Below are 22,630 nucleotides of genomic sequence, written 5' to 3' on the forward strand. Positions count from 1 at the left end.
ACCATCTTCTGTGTGTCATCAACTTTATTTTCAAGATTGTATATTTTGTCTTCATTGCCTGAGGTTCTGTCTTCCAAGTAGTGTAGTTTATTGGTGATACTTCTCATTGAATTTTTAATGTGGTTTATTGATTCCTTCATTTCACAGATTTGTGCTTGATTTATTTTCACAATCTTTATTTCTTCATTGAAATGATCTTTCACCTTCAACTTCTCTCTGATTTCACTCCTTACATCTTCCTTTACATCATAAATCAGTTTAACTATGTACATTCTGAACTCCTTTGACATTTGATATACTGAGCTTTCAATGGGTTCTATTATTGGAGAATCTTGGTTTTTTTAGAGTACTTTATTCCCTCCTTTTTCCTATTATTTGTTTGTCTTCCCATCTAGCCATGTGTATCTGAGTTAATACAGTTTCTTCCTTATAGACTTATGGTGTCCCTGATGATTTCCAGTACCACACTTTCAAGGGGGAGGCCAATATTAACATACCCAAAACAAACAATATACAGCCTTAAGCCAAATAGATCCTATTAAGACATCTAGTTTTTGTCACAGTATACAGAAATGATATGCTCAATTATTGTCTACAATATAAGTAAGTTTTCAAAAGTGTTTACAATTTCAAATTTTGGATAGAGAGAGAACAGAAGCAGTGTAGAATACGATTTTTATGAGGAAGGAGAAGAGAAGATAGAAATAAAGAATTATGATACGAAGAATGAAACAGAAATTAATAGTGGTTGGCTGTTAGCAGAAAAGAGAGAAAGAGAATCCAAGGAAACAAACAAATGAGAAGAAAAATATATATAAAGTAAAAAGAACAAAAAGTAAAAATAAAATAATACACAACAAAATGTAATATACTGTCCAGACATCCCAGGCCTTTTCTTCTTTTGTTGTTGTTGTTGTTACCACAGACTGAACCCAGGCGTGCTTAATCAATGAGCGACATACCCAGGCTTTCTTTTATATTTCATTTGGAGGCAGGTTCTCATTAGTTTTCTTAGGTCCTTCCTAAATTGCTGAGGCTGATTTTGAACGTGGGATCCTCTTGCCTCAGCTCCCTGAGCCATTGGGATTACTGGTGTGCACTAATGCTCCAGGCTTCTCCTGTTTCTTCTTCTTCTTCTTTTTTTTAATCCTAAACTAGTTCATGGAAAATGGCAAACCAGAAATTCCAGTGGGCACACACAAAAAGATCCTCAATAAAATACGTCATTTTGGGCTTGCGATATAGCTCAGTTGGCAGAGTGCTTTCCTCACATGCTTGAGGCCCTGGGTTCAATCCCCATCACCACAACAATGTCATTTCTAGCTAACTGACCAGAAATGGGGAACTTAGCCAACTGAAAACTTGTTGAAAATAATTGTTGTACTTAAGCCAAATATGACAAAAAAAAATCTGTGGTCTATCTCCTAGCATATTAACAAAGGCCAAGTAGGATGAGTTAATTTCACATTTGCCAGGCCTTAGTGGAATACAGCAGTGCCATTCACTTTCTTTTCCCCTAGTAAAGATGGTGCTGTCAGAGAAGGCTTAGTAGTGATTCAGGATTTAATTAATGTTACAGACCTAAGGTTAACACCCTCAAACACAGAGTCAATAGAGACTACATGGCAAGCCTGGTCTTTTCCCCTCTATCTAGTATTCTTTGCCTTCTCTTCTAGGGAAGTATTATAAAGGAAAAATTAAGCAGTAAAAATTTTCACTACTGCTCAAGGAGAATGAGGTCACACATCCTGGTCCTGCCATATAAGAAGAGACAATGTGGAAAACATATGCCCCTTTCCAAAAAAATGCAATATAAGCAGAATGAACAGTCTGAACTCCTACCCACACTGGGCAATAAAGGGGGAACATTCCAGCTCTGGTAATATTTGTACTCCTACCAATATACAGTGGAAATGAATCAGTGAAATACCATTAACCTACATTATTAATATAAAATTAAAGTTCCATAATTACTAAACATTTACATTTCAATCAGAAGACAGTTATCAAGAATGAATGGGGAATCTGTCAATTTAAATGCCAAAAGATAATTAAAATTCACCAATGGAAAGATTCCACAGATGCTGGACCTATCTAAAAAGGATTTTAAAGCACCCACTATAAAAATACTTCAATGGGCAATTACAAGAACTTCATGAAACAAATGAAATAACAGAAAGATCTCTGTAAATAAATAGAAAGTCACAAAAAAGAAAATATCAAGAATACACAAATGAAACTTTTAAAATAGAAAACTATAAGAAGTTTTTTTTAAAACTCAATGGATGTATTCAATGTCAGATGGGAGAGCACAAAAAAAGAATTAGTAAACATAAGAGAGAAAAATATAAATTGCACTTTCTGAACAACAGGAAGAAATCCACCTTATATAATAAAAGTAAAAGAGACTTCAAGAAGCACATGGAACTACACTACAAGATATGATATTTTGTGTCACCCAAATCAGAGAAGGAGAAAAGAAAGAAGACAAGGCTGCAAAAGTACTCAAAGAAAAAGGGCTGAAAATTTTCCAAATTTGTTTTTACAAAATAACTTACAGATTCAAGAAGCTGAGGAATCTGAAACAGAATGTAGCTAAAGAAATCTCCACAGACAAACACTGTAATCAAACTTCCAAAACTAAAAAAGTCTTGAAAGCAGCTGGAGAAGTAAACCCTTAGCTCTCAATGGAAACACCATTTAAATAGCAGTAGATTTCTTCTCAGAATCATGGAGACTAAAAAAAGTGGTACTATGTTTTCCATGTGCTGAAAAAAATAGCCATCAGCTCAGTATTGGGTAGCCAGTAAAAATATTCTTTACAAATGAAAGAGAAAAACATGATCAAAAGAACTACCCTAAATGAATGGCCTAAATTTTTTTGAAACAATAAAGAAATGATAAAGGAAGGAAACATTTAACATTCAAAAGAATAAGAAAAAACAGAAAGATCAAAAGTAAAAAACGTATGAAATACTTTGAACTAAATTAAAATGAATATGTACCAAAATTGTTAGAACTCAGCCAAACAGATCTAAGAAGAAATGTTATGGCACTAAATTCTTATATTAATGTAGGGAAAGTGGTCAAATCAGTTATGTAATTCCCACTTTAACAAATTTTTTAATAAGAGTGAAATAAATTCAAAGCAAGCAGAAAGGGGGAAAAAACAAACTCAAGGTTAGAAATCAAAGAAGTAGTAAAAAGAGGGGGGATAAAGAAAATCAGAGCCAAAAATTGATTGTTTGAAAAGATAACTTTAAAACTTCTGGCTAAAATTACAAGAAAAAAGAGAAAACACAAATTGGCAATATCAATATTCAAACAGAAGGTACTACTAAAGAGCTTGAAGACACCATAAGCAAAGAAAAATAATAAACATATAAATTCTACAAGTTAGATGAAATACAACAACTCCTCAATAAGGAAAACTAGTAAATCTTTCTCAACATGAGAAAGTAGTCTAAGTATTCTTGTTATTTTTAAGGAAATTGAAACCAAAATTTAAGAAAATTCCCAAAATGAAATGTCTGTACACAAGGACTTCAATTAATATTTCTACCAACCATTTAAAAAAATTCTACATAATTTCTTCCAAAAAAATTGACAAAGGAACACTTAAAAATTGCTTTGTGAGGCAAATATTCTCTTATACTAAATACAGACAAAACCATTAGAAAAACAATACTGCATCCAATATAACTCCTGATAATAGATTCACCATTTCCAACAAAATTTTTGGCAAACCAACTCTAACAATGGATAAAGATAATTATAAATAATGACCAAATGTGATAAATTCCTGGTATGCAACCTAGATTAACATTGGAAAATCTATTAATCAAGTTCACTATATCAATATGTAAAAGAAGAAAAATCATGTGATGCTATCAACATACACAGAAAAAACATTTGACAAAATCCAATTCACATTCATGAAAAAATTCTCAATTCGCAATAAAAATAAATAACTACAATATGATAAAGACACCTACAAAACATGTGCAGCTGGCATCATATATAATGTTGAAAAACTGACAATATTTTTCTTCTAAAATCGGGACCAAGTGAAGGATGTCCAATTTCATGATTTGGTCCATATTACTGGACATCCTAGGCGGCATATTAAATTAACTAAAAAAATAAAAGAATACAAATAAAAAAGGCAGAAATAAAACTGTCTCCATTTGCACATGGCATGGTTTGATTGTAGAAAATTCTATACGGATCTAATAAGTAAAGTTAAGTAAAATGACAGTTTATAAAATCAATATATAAAAATTAACAATATTTTTATATGCCACAAAAGACAGAAGCTTAATTTATAAATACAAAAATAATTATAACTATTCAAATGCTGAAAAAGGCATGAATCTAACAAAATGTGTACAAGACTTGTACATCAAAAGTAAAGTTTGCTGATGAAAGAAATCCAAGAAAATCTATAATAGTGGAAAGACATCTGTGTTCATAGATTGTAAGAAAACACAGTAATGATGTTAATTCTCCTCAAATTAATATGTAGGTTTAGGGAAATTTCTATGAAAACCCAAGCAACTACATTTGTAAATATATGCTTATTTTAAAATACACAAAAAAGCCCAGACTCTTGCATTGCCACAACATCCTTGAAAAATAAAGTAGAAGGGATAATTATATGTTTTTTAAAAATCTTACTATGTACTTTCAATAAGTAAGACTGCAGTCATGAAAGAGAGATAGATACAGATAGATGGAATAGAGAACCAAAAAATAGCCTTCCACAAGAACAGATTATTGACTTCTTTTTACAAAGGTACAAAAGCAAATCAATACAGGAAAAGTATCGTTTCATCAAATGACTGCCCAGCCAAAACCAAACAATGCCAATTTTGAGATCATAGTCTTAAAGGAATCAAACCTTAAATCTTACAGGAAAAAGAAGCCCAAGAGTAAACCCTCAGGACCCAGACATAGGTGAAAAGGTTTTAGATTTGACCCAAAAGTACCATTATATATATATATATATATATATATATATATATATAGAGAGAGAGAGAGAGAGAGAGAGAGAGAGAGAGAGAGAGAGAGAGAGACATATGCATTAGATTTATCAAAATCAAAAACTTTACAATAAGACCCTTTTAAAAGGATATAAAACAATCTGCAGCCGGGTGCAGTGGCACACACACCTATAATCCCAGCAGCTCCTAAGGATGAGGCAGAAGAATTGGGAGTTCAAAGCCATCCTCAGTAACTTAGTGAGGCCTTACACAACTCAGCAATACCCTTCCTCTAAATAAAATATAAAAAAGGGATTGGGATATGTCTCAGTATAAGTACCCCTGTGTTTAATGCCCTGTACAAAAAAAAAAAGAAAAAGAAAAAGAACCCCACTATGGGAAATATATCTACAAACCCCATATCTGAAAAAGGACATATATGTAGAATATATAAAGAACGTTGAAAATTCAAATTCAATAATAATAAAAACAAAAAATAAATTACAAAATTAGAAAAAAGACAGAAGAAACATTTCAACAAAGAGGATATAGGCACAAGAGGTCCAATTTCACAAACCATTAGGAAAATCCAAATTTGAACCAGAAGGATCTATCACTGCGCATAACTTAAGAACAACTAAAAGCAAAAAAAAATGGCCAAAAGAAATGCTGGCAAGGATGGAAACAATCTGAACTACTCATATGCTGATGAGAGGTAAATAAAATGGCCAGCCACTCTAAAATATTTTCAGTTTCTCATCAAACTAAATACACACCAACTATATAGCCAAACAATTGCACTCTTAGGGATTTGTTCTATAGAAATTAAGAGTTTATTGAAACAAAATTATTCATAAATGACCATAGAAGCTTTATTCATAATAGTCCAAAGCCAGAAACAGTCATCCCCAAATGGATAAATGTTTACATACTGTTTTATATCTACTTGTCAAGAAAAAGAAAAATTGACGTAGATAACAATTTGAACAGATAACATTAGAATTATGCCAAATGTAAAAAGCTGATCACCAGAGTTCACATGCTGTATGGTTCCATTCATAGGATATTATCAGAATTATGGAAAGCTAGACATGGCTATTTGATTAGTGGTTTCAGGTATTAGATGTCAAGGAGGCAGAATGTGTGTAAGACAAGGAATAGTAGAAGAGATACCCCTGTGTTTTTTATTCGTTGATTTTGTTTTGATTGGATTTTTGCAGTTCTTGAGATTGAATTTGAGGCCTCAGGCAAGCTAGGTAAGCACTCTAACATTTAGTAATATCCCCACTCCATGAGATACTCATATGTTTATAGAATAACCCTTGATTTTGGTAACAGTTGTACAAATATACACGTGATAATATTCCATAGAAGGACACATGCACACCAATGAAATCACAATAAACTGTGAACTAATAAATAGTTGTGGATCATACCAAAGTAAAATTTGTGCTTTTGTTACTATATTACATTTACAGAAGATATTGTTATTGAGAGAAACCTGGAGAAGGTTACAAGAAATTCGGTTTTATAACACACTATGATTCTATAACAGATTCTAAATAAATTTTTTATATAAAGGTAATTTCATGAGAAAATGCTCACCATCTCTAGCAATCAGAGAAATGCAAATCAAAACCACCCTAAGATACCATTTCACTCCTGTAAGATTGGCAGCCATTATGAAGTCAAACAACAATAAGTGTTGGCGAGGATGTGGGGAAAAGGGCACACTTGTTCACTGCTGGTGGGACTGCAAAATGGTGAGGCCAATTTGGAAAGCAGTATGGAGATTCCTGGGAAAGCTGGGAATGGATCCACCATTTGACCCAGCTATTGCCCTTCTTGGACTATTCCCTGAGGACCTTAAAAGAGCACACTATACGGATACGGCCACATCAATGATTATAGCAGCACAATTCACAATAGCTAGACTGTGGAACCAACCTAGATGCCCTTTAATAGACGAGTGGATAAAAAAATTGTGGCAGCTATACACAATGGAGTATTATGCAGCACTAAGAAACGACAAAATCATAGAATTTGCAGGGAAATGGATGGCATTAGAGCAGATTATGCTAAGTGAAGCTAGCCAAGCCCTAAAAAACAAATGTCAAATGTCTTCTTTGATATAAAGAGAGCCACTAAGAATAGAACAGGAAGGAAGAGCATGAGGAAAAGACTACCAGTAAACTAAGACGAATGGGGGGAGAGAAAGGAAGAGAGAAGGGAAAACATATGGAAATGGTAGGAGACCTTCAGTGATACACAAAATTATAAGAGGTTATGAGGGGCAAGGGGGTGGGGGGAAAAAAGGGGAGAGAATTGAACAACAGCAGAGGAGGTAGAGAGGGAAGATGGGAGGGAGGGGAGGGGAGGGGGGATAGTAGGGGATAGGAAAGGTAGCAGAATACAACAGTCACTAATATGCCATTATGTAAAAATGTGAGTATGTAACAGAAGTGAGTCTGTATTATGTATTTGGGGAGTTCAAAACCCAATTGAGTCGAATGTATGAAAGATGATATGTCTTGAGCTCTGTAATGTTTTGAACAATCAATAAATAAAATAAAATAAAATAAAATAAAGGTAATTTAAAGAAAATGTAGTCAGATGTTTCTTGCTTTTCTCATTTTAATTTAGAACCACAGATTATATTATATAACCAAATTATATTTTTCACTTTACATATTTTAAGTTCATCATAGAGAACATTTGTAATTATATTTGAATTTTAACTGATTTAACACATTAATATCTCTTAGAAAATAATAATGTTCAGAAAATACATTTTCTATTGTAAACAAGATCACCAAACATTTCCAAACACCTGCATAGTCTGAAATGTAACTACATCTGATAGATTATCTAAGAATATCAAAGTGTATCTAAGAATATCTCAGGAATAAAGAAAAAACAACTAATTGGATAGAGCATATTTAAATTATTATAATGCCAGTATATAGCCACAAACATCTACCAAGCTGAAATTTGTGCATAGAAATATGGTAATACTTATGTTTTACATGAGATATAGTTTGGATTCTTATGTTTAAAGGATATTAAAATTATTATCTATTCATCTGTAGCCTGTGAACTCATTTTATAAGACCAAGAATCAACAAGTGGGAAAACATTAAAAAGGCTATGCATATCACAGGAAACAGTTGGATGCAGGCCAAGAGAGACTTCAGGATGAAGAAGATCTTTGCCATCTACTCCTTGGGAATTAATACTCAGAATAGATAAAGAACTCAAAAAACTTAATACACACACAAAAATACACACACACACACACACAAACAATTAACAAATGGCAAAAGAACTAAACAGACACTTCTCGAAGAAATACAAATAGCTAATAAATATATAAAAATATGTTCAACATCTCTAGAAGTTAGAGAAATGTAAATCAAAACTACATTGAGATTTCGTCTCACTGCACTTGGAATGGCAATTATCAAAAATATAAATAATAACCACATTAGATACAATGACAAAAAATGGGATCCTGATTATAATAAGTTATACACCATGTATGTATATCAAAATATACTTTACTGTCATCTATAGATAAAAGAAAAATAAAGAAAGAATACAACTAATAAATGCTGGCAAGGATATGGGAGAAAAGGTATACTCATACATTATTGGTGTGAGAGCAAATTAATACAAACACTCTGGAAAGCAATATGAAGATTCCTCAGAAAACTAAGAATGGAACAACCATATGACATAGCTATCACACTCCTCATCATGTACCCAAAGGACTTTAAATCAGTTTACTAGAGTGACACAGCCACATTGATGTTCATAGAAGCTTAATTCACAATAGCTAATCAATGGAATCAACCTAGGTGTCCTTCAATAGGCGAATGGATAAAGAAAATGTGGATCATATACACAGGGGAATATTACTAAGCCATATAGAAGAATGAATTTGTGGCATTTGCCAGTAAATGGATGGATCTGGAGACTATCATGCCAAGGGAAATAAGTCAGTCCCCAAAAGTCGAAGGTTGAATGTTTTCTCTGACACCTGGAAACTAATCCAAAATAAAGGGGGATTAAAAATACAAGAAAGAAGAAAGAGCAGTGGAGTGAAGGGAAATGAAGGGAATGGAGGAAGGGAGGAAGGATGGGATTGTGAAAGACAGTGTTATGAATCTGACTAACTTTTATATGTACATATATGAATATACCACAGTGAATTTTACTTTTGTGAATATCCATAATTCTCCAATTAAAAAATAAATAAAATAAGAAAGATCAGTAGAATAGAGAAAAGGGGACAAGGGAAGGGGGAGGAGAAAAAGCAGATATTCTGGGGACTGAATTGGAGCAAATTTTATTCCATGCTTGTATAATTATGTCAAAATGAACCCTAATATTATATATAACTATAATTAACTACTTAAATATTTGACAAAAATAAAACAATAAAAGGAAATATTTCAGTGGGCTCCAGTCTTAGCCTGAAAGACAAATTTATTATTCCACAATTTCTATATAATATCAAATTTTACTATCAGTGTACTTTGGGCAATCTTGCACATAGAAAATTTTCGATAAACACAGTTGTTAGCAAACAAAAAAGTACTGAAGACCATTTCCTGCTAGCAGTTTGAGAGACCAGTTTTGCTTCGTGCCTTTGCCACTGCATGAGTAAAATAGAATGGATAGTCCAAATTTCTATACTCTACAGTATGCCAGAACTGACTTTTAAAGACCATGTGAAACAATGTCATAACATTAAATTGATTCAGTTAATTTATTTGACAAAGTCTGTAGAAAAATAAAAACAAAGGCTTGATGGAACTGACCAGTTTTACTAAAAGAGTTGATTTGAAACTAAAAATGTACAGTTTGATAATTCATATTGGATTCAGTTGAAATGGACATTGCTATCAGGAAATATAGATTGTATATACTTTTATACATATGCATATTAAACTCTAATGCAAAATGCAAATTATCATTTTAGAGTGTATTTCACTATCACTCCACTTCACGAAGTGAAGAAGGAGGTGGGCTATGTGAAGCAGACTTTATCACTACTTTGTCAGTTTTATAAATTTTTTTCATAATAACAAAGTAGGCATTTTATAATTTCATGAGCTACAACTCATTTTTTAAATTATGATGATATTATTCAAAACAGATGTGAAAACATATGTTTTCCACAGTTGCATGAACTGCTTACTTGTCATACTTAATAAATGTTGAAACTTCTACTTTAATTTGTTCCCTTTAAACATCTAAAATCTATTTTACTAAAATATATTTTGTCTAACTAAACCAAATATAACCGATAGAACTTGATTATAGAAAGTCTAATTTAAAAGTAAATTTTCCAGGCTAGGGCTGTAACTCGGTGGCAGAGCACTTCCTTAGCATGTGTGAGACACTGGGTTGGATCCTTAGCACAACATAAAAATAAAAATAAAGGAATATAAAGGAATGCTGTCCATCTACAACTACAGAAAATTTTTGAAAAATAAAGTTTTCACCATAACTGGGGTGCAGTTTAATACACCACTCCTGTTTATTAATATCCTCATCAAGATGTGTGACCAACCTATTTGATTGAAATGTATAAAGCTGCACCATTCTATAGCAAGAGATTCAGAAATGCCAATAAATACCACTGTGTATTTTATGAAAATCAGTAATCATACATCTGTACCAAGGCTTCAGCTGATTTTTCATAAGACACAACAGTGTATACTTGAGCTCTGCAGCATATAACCAGTCCTAAATGCCATTTTGACTTATGGAGTTTACAGTTCCAATGGAATCATATGTGTCATGTACAGCTTGAGATTTTCCTTGGAAAAGTGCTTTACTACAAATCTGCCCTTCAAATAGTCATGGTATGGTAGAAAAGGGCTCTCCAGAACAAATTGTTGCTGGGTTATGAATGAAGCTTCATCTTTAACTAGAATTTCATTACCTGTATAAGAATTTGGGTAGTTTAATATACTGAACCTGACTTTTTCTATTCTGACAACTATTCTGAAATAAATCATTTGCATTTTGGAGCCCCAGAGGGTATAGCATTTCAGTGTCTGGCTAAAAAAAGACAAAACATGTGGCAAGGAAACCAACCATGGATCAATGAAATTAAAATCATACACTATTCCAAATTCTGACTAAAATGCTCATCTAGGTAATTATGAAGCAAGTTTAGCCTAAAGAAGAAAGAAAAAAATTTCCCTTAACTGTTCAGCTCATGGAATATTTTCTACATATTATAAGCATCTTTAGTGGAGATTCCCTAACTGTACTAAAATTGTCAGACCATCTACAAATCTGATAAGTTACATGTTAGCTATAGTATAACTAATGACGACAGCAATAATGATGGTCGATAACATGATTATTTATTTTCCTTTTCTCCTATCTTTGTAACCTTTTTTTTTCTATGAACATTCTTTTTTATTGACTTTTTAAAAAATAAATGTCAGCAGAATGCATTACAATTCTTATTACACATGTATAGCACACTTTTTCATATCTCTGTCGTATATAAAGATGTTGAGACCAATTAGTGTCTTCATACATGTACTTTGGATAATGATGCCTATCACATTTCACCATTCTTGGTAATCCCCTGCTCCCTCATTTTCCCTCTCACCCCTCTTCTCTATCTAGAATTCATCTATTCCTTTCATGCTCCCCATCTCTACTCCACTATGAGTCAGCCTCCTTATATCAGAAAACATTCAGCATTTGTTCTTTGGAGATTGACTAACTTTACTTACAATTATCTTCTCCAACACCATCCATTTACCTACAAATGCCATGATTTTAAATTTTTACCCCTCACACATTGTTTTATTTTATTTTATTTTATTTTATTTTTTATTGGTTGTTCACAACATTACAAAGCTCTTGACATATCATATTTCATACATTGGATTGAAGTGGGTTATGAACTCCCAATTTTACCCCAAATGCAGATTGCAGAATCACGTCGGTTACACATCCACAATTTTACATAATGCCCTATTAGTAATTGTTGTATTCTGCTACCTTGCCTATCCCCTACTATCCCCCCTCCCCTTCCCTCACATCTTCTCTCTCTACCCCATCTACTGTAATTCATTTCTCTCCTTGTTTATTTTCCCATTCCCCTCACAACCTCTTATATGTAATTTTGTATAGCAATGAGGGTCTCCCTTCATTTCCATGCAATTTCCCTTTTCTCTCCCTTTCCCTCCCATCTCATGTCTCTGTTTAATGTTAATCTTTTCTTCCTGCTCTTCCTCCCTGCTCTGTTCATCTTTGTAACCTTTTAAACAAAGTTGTGCTCAGTTTTCATTTCAGAAGAGCATCCCTTTGAAATTCTTACTCTCCTTACCGTCTTTAAACAGATATCCTAAGACAAAACTGGGTACTGCACAGAGATAACACCTGCACCTTGGCAGATTAAAAGCCATGTTGAGGTCATATTTATCTGTATTCCGGATAAATACTTGGTAGATTAATCTTATAAGCTTTTGTTATGGTTTATGTGTGCGATAATACAAGAAAGCTTAGTGGTGAAATTATTGGGTTATGAGAACTTTAACTTAATCAGTGCATTGATTCACTGACAAGGGTTATCTATGTGGCAATAGTAGGCAGGTAGGCAGATAGAGTGTGGCTGAGTGGAGGTGAGTCACTGGAGGCATGCCTTTGGAGTTTATATTTGTCACAGTGAGGAGAGAACTCTCTCTCTCTCTCTCTCTCTCTCTCTCTCTCTCTCTCTCTCTCTCTCTCTCTCTCTCTCCCTTTCCTCCCTTTCTTCTTGAAGAGATGTCCCCAGCCCCCAGTTGCTTTCCTCCTCTACATCCTTCTGGCATGAAGTTGTGCCTCCCCTTCAGCCCAGAGAAATGGAGTCAGCTATCTGAAAATGTGAGTCCCTAAATAAACTTTTCCTTCTTTAAAATTTCTCTAGTTAGGCCTTTAAGACACAGCAACAAAAATATTTATTAAAACAGCTTCCATTTGAAATGATCAAGTTAGATTGCTTTTGAGGGTTGAGGAAAGCAGCTTTACCCCATTATACCAACTCAGTTTTTGTAAATATAACAACAAATGGTGAATTATTTAGATAATAAAAATATATATGTGTGTGTGTGTATGTTTATGTACATACATACACAAAGAGAGGCATCACATGTCTATGAGTAGTTATAATGAAAGTGTTTAGGGTGAGATTTTTGACCACATGCACATAAATTTTTCAGGTAGATAGGTAAATTATAATATTAATAAAAAACTTCAGGAAAATACATTTTTTACTATTAAAACAATTTACCCAAAGCCATATATATTTATTCTGAATTAGGAAACATGGATACAATATACAAAACTGATACATTAATTGAGTTAGTATCTGATATTTATATGTACATCAAATAAGCAAAAATCATTTTACCTTTATTATCCCTTTGGAATTTTTTGATGGTTGGTCCATTATCATGATCAACAATAAGTTCCTCTCTATTGTTGGGCATCATAACTATAAATAAGAGATGTAACTGAGTAATTCTTGATGCAAAATACCAAGAAAGGCAGAAGAGCTTCACATAAATGGATAATATTCTCTAATAACATGATTTTTATATACTTGTAGCTCTGTAACAGTATAACTTTTTTATTAGTCTTATGTTCATATAATTTAAAAATTAATAAGATACTTAACCATTTCAATTTTATAGTAAAATTAATATATAGCACTTATATAATTGCCAACATATTATTTGGAGCATTTAAAATAGCTTATCTTTTAAAATCTATATGCAATCTATTTAATTCTATCATTAATAACATATTTCCCAAAATGTTTCTGGAAATAATCCATCCTTTAATATATCATATAAATAATTGTTAAAAGTAATTTTACTTTTAATTTATTGTGGAAACTTTTTTTCAAATATCACAAATTGAAAAACTAATAGATAAAATATAACTTTCTGGTAACTATTGCAATTCTTCACAGTATATCTATATTGAAAGAGAAAAATCATGCTAATTTTCTGAGTTTGTCCTTTCAACTGTGTATTTATATTTTATTAAAATTTTATATATAAGATATGGTCACTTTAAAGCCAAGAAAGACCAAAACATTGTATTCATTTATAAATCACCTTTTTATCATGCTTGAACAACAATAGAATGTACATATAGAGTTTAATTACCGTCATATGAATTAGAAATGTACTATGTTTTCAAGATTTTTTGTAATATATTATGATTTTTTGGAAATATTTGATTTTACTTCTAAACATGAGCTAACTATTCTATTCACTAAGTATATATCTTTATGTGCTCTGCTTTTAGCCAGCACTCAATAAACAATACTATATATCTACATCTATAATAATAATACTATATATAATATATATAATAATATATATAATATATATAATACTATATATCTACATCTATATCTACATCTATATCTCCATCTCTCTTTATATATATATATATATATATATATATATGTGTGTGTGTGTGTGTGTGTGTGTGTGTGTATGTGTATCCCTTCCCCCCCTTTTTTTCACTCTCCTGCACCTTCAACAATAAAAGGATTATCCCAACAGCATAGTGTGAAATTTAGTTTCTTGGTTCATTAGTAGTAATTCAGCTGTAGCCTCTTGTCTTACCTAGACCCCCTTGAATCAGTCATATATAAAATTGTAAAAACCAGGTAGTTTTTATTCATAGAACAGAGTAAAGCTAAAAACCTTGTTCACCTCTTTTAGGAATTAAACTTTCACCTTAGGGCCATAATCCTCAAGCTCTACGTCACTGTTTCTTAAATCTGTATGCATTTTAGAATCCCCTGAGGAGATAATAAAAAGCAAATCAAAACACTGCTACCCCAGCTATATTCGAGACCAGGTGAATCAAACCCAGGCTGTTTGGCCTGAACATCCATAGTTGTAAAAAAATGTACTAGTGATTATAATATAGAGCCAGATTTAAGAATCAAAAAATGCATTATGAAGCTAGAAATCTACAAAAAATGTATAATTTTGGCAGCCTAAGTGAGACTTGGGTTAATTTCCACAAGGGAGAAATTGCCTTCATCCTTCTCCAGAACAAAAGCAGAACTGAATACCTTCTGAAATCCTGTAAATTTATCTCCTCCCATTAAAACACACACACACACACACACACACACACACACACACACACACACACACACACTATTTTGGAAAGCCTGGAATCAGTCACTATTATGAGATTTGCATACATAAAATACACCTAACATACCCATACTAAGACTAAAAGAAAATGTGATTTCCTTAAAGAAAACAGACATATAGAAAATTGATTTGTATACATATAGAAAATTAATGAAGAGTTTACCTACATCAGTTAATTCATAATTACTGTATATTAAATGAGAATTAGTTACAGCTGAATGTACCCAGTAATTTCTGTATACATGAGTGATATCTAATAGTAGGAGATGGTAAACAGTCAAGGTAAAGTCACATGTAGAAAAATAATATTTATAACCTCATATTTCCTTAGCTTTTTAAACTTCTGAAATGTTTTACACATATTATCCCATAAAACCTCCAAAAATTCAGTGTAGTCATCAGGAGGATAATTGTTTCCATATCATAAAGAAACTCATGGTGACTATACATCATACCCAGGATATTATATCTACTGTTACACCTATGGCTATATTCAAGTGTCTGATACACCATTGTACTACAATTTTCTAGAATATTGTCTATGGTGTAAGATTTCTGAAAAAATAAAAAAAATGTAGAGAAAAGCATGTTCAATATTTGTGATCCAAATTTTTAAGACTGTGGTCTATTATATATTGCATTACTTTTTAATCACTCTTAAAAGATGAGCTGCCAAAAGAATATTTTACCTTCCATTATCCCAAATAATGCTATGAATAATGCAATGCTAATGTATTATAATGCAATAGCTCTTACCTAACAATATAACATTGAGCTAACAAATATTCTACCAATAATCCTATGATATTGTTCTCATGAGATTGTATGATACAATAAAGAAATATCTTTGCACAGAACAAATTTCTGACACTTTAAGTTTCATTTTATTGGTCATGTTGTTTCAGCAATAAAAAGTGACCACTTCAAAAAGTCATGTATGTTAAGGAAGTGTCAGCTTCTTCAGCTTCTTTCTCCCCTATCCATTGCCTAATGAGGAATTTACTGAACAAATATTTTCCAATACTTATTTCAACAAAAATACCTACCCATTCTCTCTGACTGATGATCCATCTGAGAGGGAGAGCTGGACACACTGCTACTGGGGTGGGAAGAGGTCTGGCTCCCAGGGCGATGGCTCTCTTCCAGGGAGGGAGCAGGAGAAGGGCTCTCTGGGATCCGCTCCTGACACACACACACACACACACACACACAAAAAAAAAAAAAAAAGGAAATGCCATGTGTATGCCAAGTTTTTCAAGATGGTTGAGTCTATAAGATTTGAAATGTTGACCTCTTATCCTGAAAGTGTGTGGACATATCCACAGTAATTGGTCTTAAATATAAATCTTTAGACAAAAACATATTTCCATTATTGTGTGTTTATTGGGATATTGTAAGAGTTAAGTAACCGAAAGCAAAAGAGTTCAAAGACATTCTGGGTACATGTAGGAGACTCAAGAAAAGTTAATTTTCATTTCCTTTTCTAGAACAATAATAAATAATTGTAAACTTAGGTATGTAATGAAAGTTATTATTGTAAGTTTCTTGAAAGATGTAAAATTCATAACAAGGCCTGGAGAATGATACTACTATCTGACTAAAAAGAAGATCTACATGATGTAAAGAGCTGTAAAGCCCTGGGAAAAACTCATAAATAGTGACAACTTAGTACATTCTTAATTTTTCTGCACAAAAATCATGGCTATGATATACATTTTTTTTTCTGTTAGACCTCAGGAACTGGTGCTGAATTATATTAATTGTTTTTATAGTCACAGAACACAATGATGGGTTTTTTTCAAACAGATCCTGTCAGCTCCTTAGTATCACTTAGATTTGTATAGTTTTAAATAATTAATTTGAATTAAAAGCAAATATTTTTATACATTTCTATCTGCTATGGCTTTCAAGACTTTTGAGATTATAAACATTGTTATAAAACACTGATGTTATTTGCCATATTTATGCATGAGAAATTATTGAATAATACTGCATCATTTCAGTTAATTTGATCAATAAAATAATCAAATTGCAATGTTTGTACACATATGTAATAAGAATGAATGATAGACATACTGGGGCAGGGAATATTTATTCTATAAAATATTTAATTCATTGATAATACATTTCTTAAATTAAATATTCTAATTATCTATAATTACAACATCAGTATTCAAATCATCATAGCATCAAGAATTAGTTTATTTAATTAGTTTATTGAAAATGTACATGTTCATTTTCATATTGATTTTGCATGAGGCCCAAAATTTATAAACCCTCTAAAGAAAAACAGTGATTGTTTAATGCAAATATAATGACATGAGAATTGAAAGTTATTATTTCATTAGCTGTTGTGAACATTTTGCAATGTTTGTCATTTCAACAGGCAGAATGATGCCACCCTTTCTCTGAAGATGTCTATTCCACATCTTAATTGTCAAAACCTGTGAATATACTACATTATATGCCCAAAAGGACTGTTGGAGTGGTCATTCAGAATATTGATAGAGAGAGATCATATTGGATATTGGGAAATTATCTTGATGCTCCCAATATGATCAAAAGCTTCTTAAAAGTAGAAAAGAGACAGAAGAGGAGGATCATAATGATGCAACTTTGCTGTCTTTGATGTTAGAAGAAAAGGGCTTTGATCCAATAAATATGAGTGACCTATAGAAAATGGAAAAGGCAAGAAACCTACAGAAAGGATGTAACTTTATCAGGACTTTGCTTTTAACCTTGAGAGACCCATTTGTGATTTCTGATCTACAGAACTGTAAGATAATAAATTTGTATTATTTTAAGCCACTGAATTTGTGTTAATTTGTTCTAGCAGTATTAGAACACTAATACAGCCATCAATATATTATGTTCATTATTATATGGTGTATTACATTATTGCCTAGCATTTAGTTAATATTCAATAACTTTTGTGAAATGAACTGTAGACTTTTCATATAGTAGTTTCAGTTTTATGCACTAATTAAATAGCAATAATTGTAAATATACAGTATAAAGACTTCATAGTTATTGTCATGCCTTAAAAACAATATTTTAAGCAGAGAAATGTGCTGATGCAACTCATTTATATTTAGTATACAGGAAAACATCTGGTTATAATGTATATGAGGAACAATCCAAAGCAATATATAAATTAGACAGAAGAAAATGATCAAGTTCATTCCACAATAATTCTACTCATTTTTGGAGGGATAATATGGGATGGACAGGAATATCTATACATCCCTCACACCCCACAACCTTTCATTTTTTTAAGAGAATAGAAGTTCATTAGTTCTGAAAGCCAAACCAAACTCTCATGGTTAAAAACATATTCTTCAGATAGTATGTACATATACACATTCACACCCACAATAAAAAAATTCATATGTGAAGCCCTTTTTTTCTTTCACTGTTTTATAGTCACATTCATTCATACCAAAATATGTGCATAAAGTGAAAAGCATTCAGTAATTGTCTTTGAATTCTAACACTGACAATTTTCATATATATATATATATATATATATATATATATACACACATATATATATGTATATAATTCAATGGATCTCTCAATGGATAAGGGAAAATTACAGAAGTTACTGTACAAAAATACAATTAAAGAAACAAAACACTGTACAATATCCAAAGGGAATCACACATGCAGCATTATATGCCTCCATAATAAAAATGGAAAATTTTTTCAGTGATTCATACAATAGAGAGTTTGTAAAAATAAGAGGATACAAATGACAATTATACTTTGTCTTGTCCACTCTGCCTAATAAAAAGTGAAAGCTTATTCTTAGTAAAGAAAGACTGGAAGAACATCAACACAAATAGAAAATTATATACATAACAAGACAAATATAATGCTATAATAAGGTATTTCCCCAACATGTTTAAAATTAGCATGTGATTGAGAAATATAAGCTTGAATCAATTATCTTCAAATTCCCTTTTTGCCATTTTCAACAATACATTATATAAATATAAACTAACTTTGAAAACATGATTTGGAGAGTCAATATTAAGAGTGACAGTAACATTTTACATGAAACAATGTTTTGCTTTAAGGTTTTGTACCCTGCCCTTTCTAAATTTAATCTGGGTTTAGGTTTTTGTTATTATTTTCCTAAGGCAGCCTAGAGGTCAGACTTTTTTTTTGCCATGTAAATGATGTTAAAGAAGTCCAGTATCTTATATTGATTTAGAATTAGTTGTGCCAAAAAAAAATCTGTGCAGAACTGGAATGTTTAATTGCTTCTCAAATAATGATAGTTCTATGAACAATGTCTACTTTGCAAGTAAACATTCATTTTTCAGCCCGATAATCAGTATGCATCTATTTAGCTACTTAACTGCAATGTGTTTTGGTTCATTAGGTGGTTACTGTTGTGTCTCAGCCTAGTTAAAATTTCACAGCAAGTTAATCTGTTTTATTACAAATGAGAACACAAGTAATAATGTCCTCACCATTTGCCAAATACAGGGTTAGCAGTATTTGCAACAAATCAATAAGGACATTTAAAAAGGGAAATGGCAAATCTAAAACCCCAATCATTTTTAACTCATTGATGACTTCATTTTATGTGGCATTTATGACTTTTACAACGCACTTACTCTTCATGCATTTCATTTGTGACCCATCAAAAACAGCTGTAGCTCCTCTAAAACACCACAGCAATCTCCAGATTCAAAGAAGCAAAGAAGGAAGATTTCCAAAATTGATAATTCTAAAACAACCAAATTACTATTTACTCCTGCAATTAGTAAAATAATCTTAAATAACAACTCAGATTCTAACATGTACTGTATACTTCAAGAATTTTTATTAATTAGAACATACATTAATCTCCTATATCATACAATTTTCTTTGTCTTGAGATATCACAAATAGTAGAAGGAGATGTTAATCATATTAAATCATTTGAAAGCATATACTCTTTCTTCATAAAGAGCAGGAACAATTCTTCGAAAATGCAGGTTTATCACACTCAATTTGGTTTAAGATTCAGTTTATTGCCAATAAAGTATCAACTTACCGTTTTCATAGAGATCATTTATTTCATGTAAATATATCCCTTTTCCTCTTTGGAAATATGATGGCATACCCCGAGTTTATGAAGCATCAATATATGTGTATTAAACATCTCTATCATGTGTGTTATATGTACATGCACATGTGTTTCACTCTTTTAATGTTGACTTGTTGCCTCTGGTACTTTACTTTATTGATCCTTATCAAGTATTCAGTGGGATTATATAATACATAATTGGTCTTTTTAATTTTATTTAACTTGAATTCAACTCTCCCTGTAATTACTGTTCTAAATGTTAATCGATTAATGAGTTCCTAAAAGATTGAATGGCATTTCATTGCTTAGCAGTGGCTTTTGGAATTTTATATGAATTCTAGTTATTTTATTCCTGTATTTGTCTTGATATTTCATATTCAATTGATGTGCTCCTTCTGTACTATCACAAGAGTTCTGCAGAAGGAGAGCAGATTGTAAGTTGACAGGCTTTAAATAATAAAATAAGGGATGGAGAAAGAAAAAATTTTGCATTGTTACTATTAATTTGCTTTACCCCTAATTCTAGAGAAAAATTTGATGTCCAAAGTTGTTATTTTTGAATATGATTAAAAGCATGACACTTTGTGTGACATTATGAACCAATTTAAGAATTACTCTGTTTTCCACAATCACCAATTATAGCAGTTTCTAAGAACTCAGGTGGGAAAAACTGGCTATCTATCTATCTATCTATCTATCTATCTATCTATCTATCTATCTATCTATCTATCTATATTAGTTCATTAAACAGTGAATCTACAATATTTCCTCTCCAAAAGTAATTAAATAACTTACCACTCAGAAAACATAACTCTGGATATTGGGAGGTTTCATTCTACAGTGATTTTGAAGACAAAATTTAATCTTGGATTTAAAAAGGTAACATAATACTGTGCATAAGAAATGATGCCGGTTTGTAGTTGCACCTGAAACACATAACCATAAAAAATCTAAACTCATAGGTACACCCTATTTGTGACCTATGTGATGTTTGGAAAAAAGACCCTCTCGCCTCTTCAGTGTGATTAGCTTGTTGAGGAAGAAGCTGAGAGATGAAGGGAATCATCCGTAATATCTGCTCATAATCATAGCAAGTGAATGGTCTGAAGTGGGAGAATCGATATTCAAGGAAAAATGCATAGCTTCCAAATTATGTTGTAGACTTGGAAGTCTGCCACCCACCCACCCAAACAAACAAACAAACACAAACGACCTTCAATTTTCATTCAATGTATCTTCATCTCAAGTTGTTAAAGATACTAATAGCTTTGTCTTTCCATAGAGACCTTCAAATAAGATTCAAGTAGTGATTTTTTTCAGTGAATTTGAGTTATCACAAAACCCTGCTCTGTGTTGACTAATTTTAATACCAGATGTTCACATGCTAATGCCACTGCCGTGTGACCATTTCCTATCAATTCATTAATTGCCAGCTGCTCAGTGAAACAAAAAACACAGCTAATCAGATGGCATTGGTAAACAGCCAAATAATCACTTTCTACTTAAAAATCTTAAATTTATTTATCAGAGAAAACTTTGGTACACTGACATTACAAAGTGTCCCACAAATACAGGGGGGAAATGTCATATAATACTCTGAAATATGAAATAGGGAATAAACTTTCATACCAGACAGGTATTTTATATAATTTTGCCTTTAGAATTTTGATGTAATAAACTTTCATACCAGTCAAGTATTTTACATACATTTGCTTTTAGAAATTTGATATAATTAAAAGATGAATAGTCTTTCAAGCCTAATGACCATAATGCAATTTCCAATTCATATTATGGCTATATTAGTTATTAGCTACAAATGTTAATAGCTGAGCCAACACTAAAGGGATCTGAGTTAGAATTAAAAGTTATTATGTGCTTGGCATAAAAATATTCTCAAACTAGTATCTGGGAAAGTAAGAATAATAATAATCACAAACATTTATTTTTAACTTGTAATGTCTTTTCTACTTTTGGAATTAAAGCCTGTATTGATAATGATTGTTTATGTTGTAAACACTTCCCAAAGTTTAACATCTAGTGAATTCTTAGCTTTCATTCATTCATGTGACAAATATTTATTGAGTGCCTAATATAACACATTAGAAATAGAAAAAAAGTCTATGAGTATTTTCCTGTGGCATGCAGATGCCTATAGTCTAAACTAAAGACTGAATAATTCAGATATAAATTTTCAAAGATTATTTATAATAAAGCATAAATCAGGTCAAATTTGATATTAAAATGGGCATCTCTATCACCAGGCCTTAATTTTTCCTTTGTGGAATGTGCCATTAATGTGAACAAATACTCTCTAGAGAAAGGGGTAAATACCTGTAAGAGAATCCAATGGTGGGGGCACCCTTGAT

At 31.8% G+C, this 22,630-nt stretch overlaps 1 protein-coding gene across 13 annotated transcripts in view; it reads right to left on the reverse strand.

The window, feature by feature from the left end:
• Dach2 (dachshund family transcription factor 2) overlaps nt 1-22,630 on the reverse strand; it is a 488,288-nt gene that overhangs the window by 66,911 nt on the left and 398,747 nt on the right. For 9 of the 13 annotated variants that reach the window (XM_021728781.3, XM_021728779.3, XM_005328845.4 and 6 more), the window contains 2 exons: nt 16,231-16,366; nt 13,408-13,491 (listed from right to left, as the gene is read on the reverse strand). In XM_021728781.3, coding sequence (XP_021584456.2) covers nt 13,408-13,491; nt 16,231-16,366 — 220 coding nt within the window. The remainder of the gene's footprint in view (nt 1-13,407; nt 13,492-16,230; nt 16,367-22,630) is intronic. The other 4 variants (XM_021728784.3, XM_005328846.4, XM_078034580.1 and 1 more) reach the window with 1 other exon arrangement.

The sequence above is a fragment of the Ictidomys tridecemlineatus genome, chromosome X (assembly GCF_052094955.1).
Source record: "Ictidomys tridecemlineatus isolate mIctTri1 chromosome X, mIctTri1.hap1, whole genome shotgun sequence".
In the NCBI taxonomy this organism is placed as follows: domain Eukaryota; kingdom Metazoa; phylum Chordata; class Mammalia; order Rodentia; family Sciuridae; genus Ictidomys; species Ictidomys tridecemlineatus.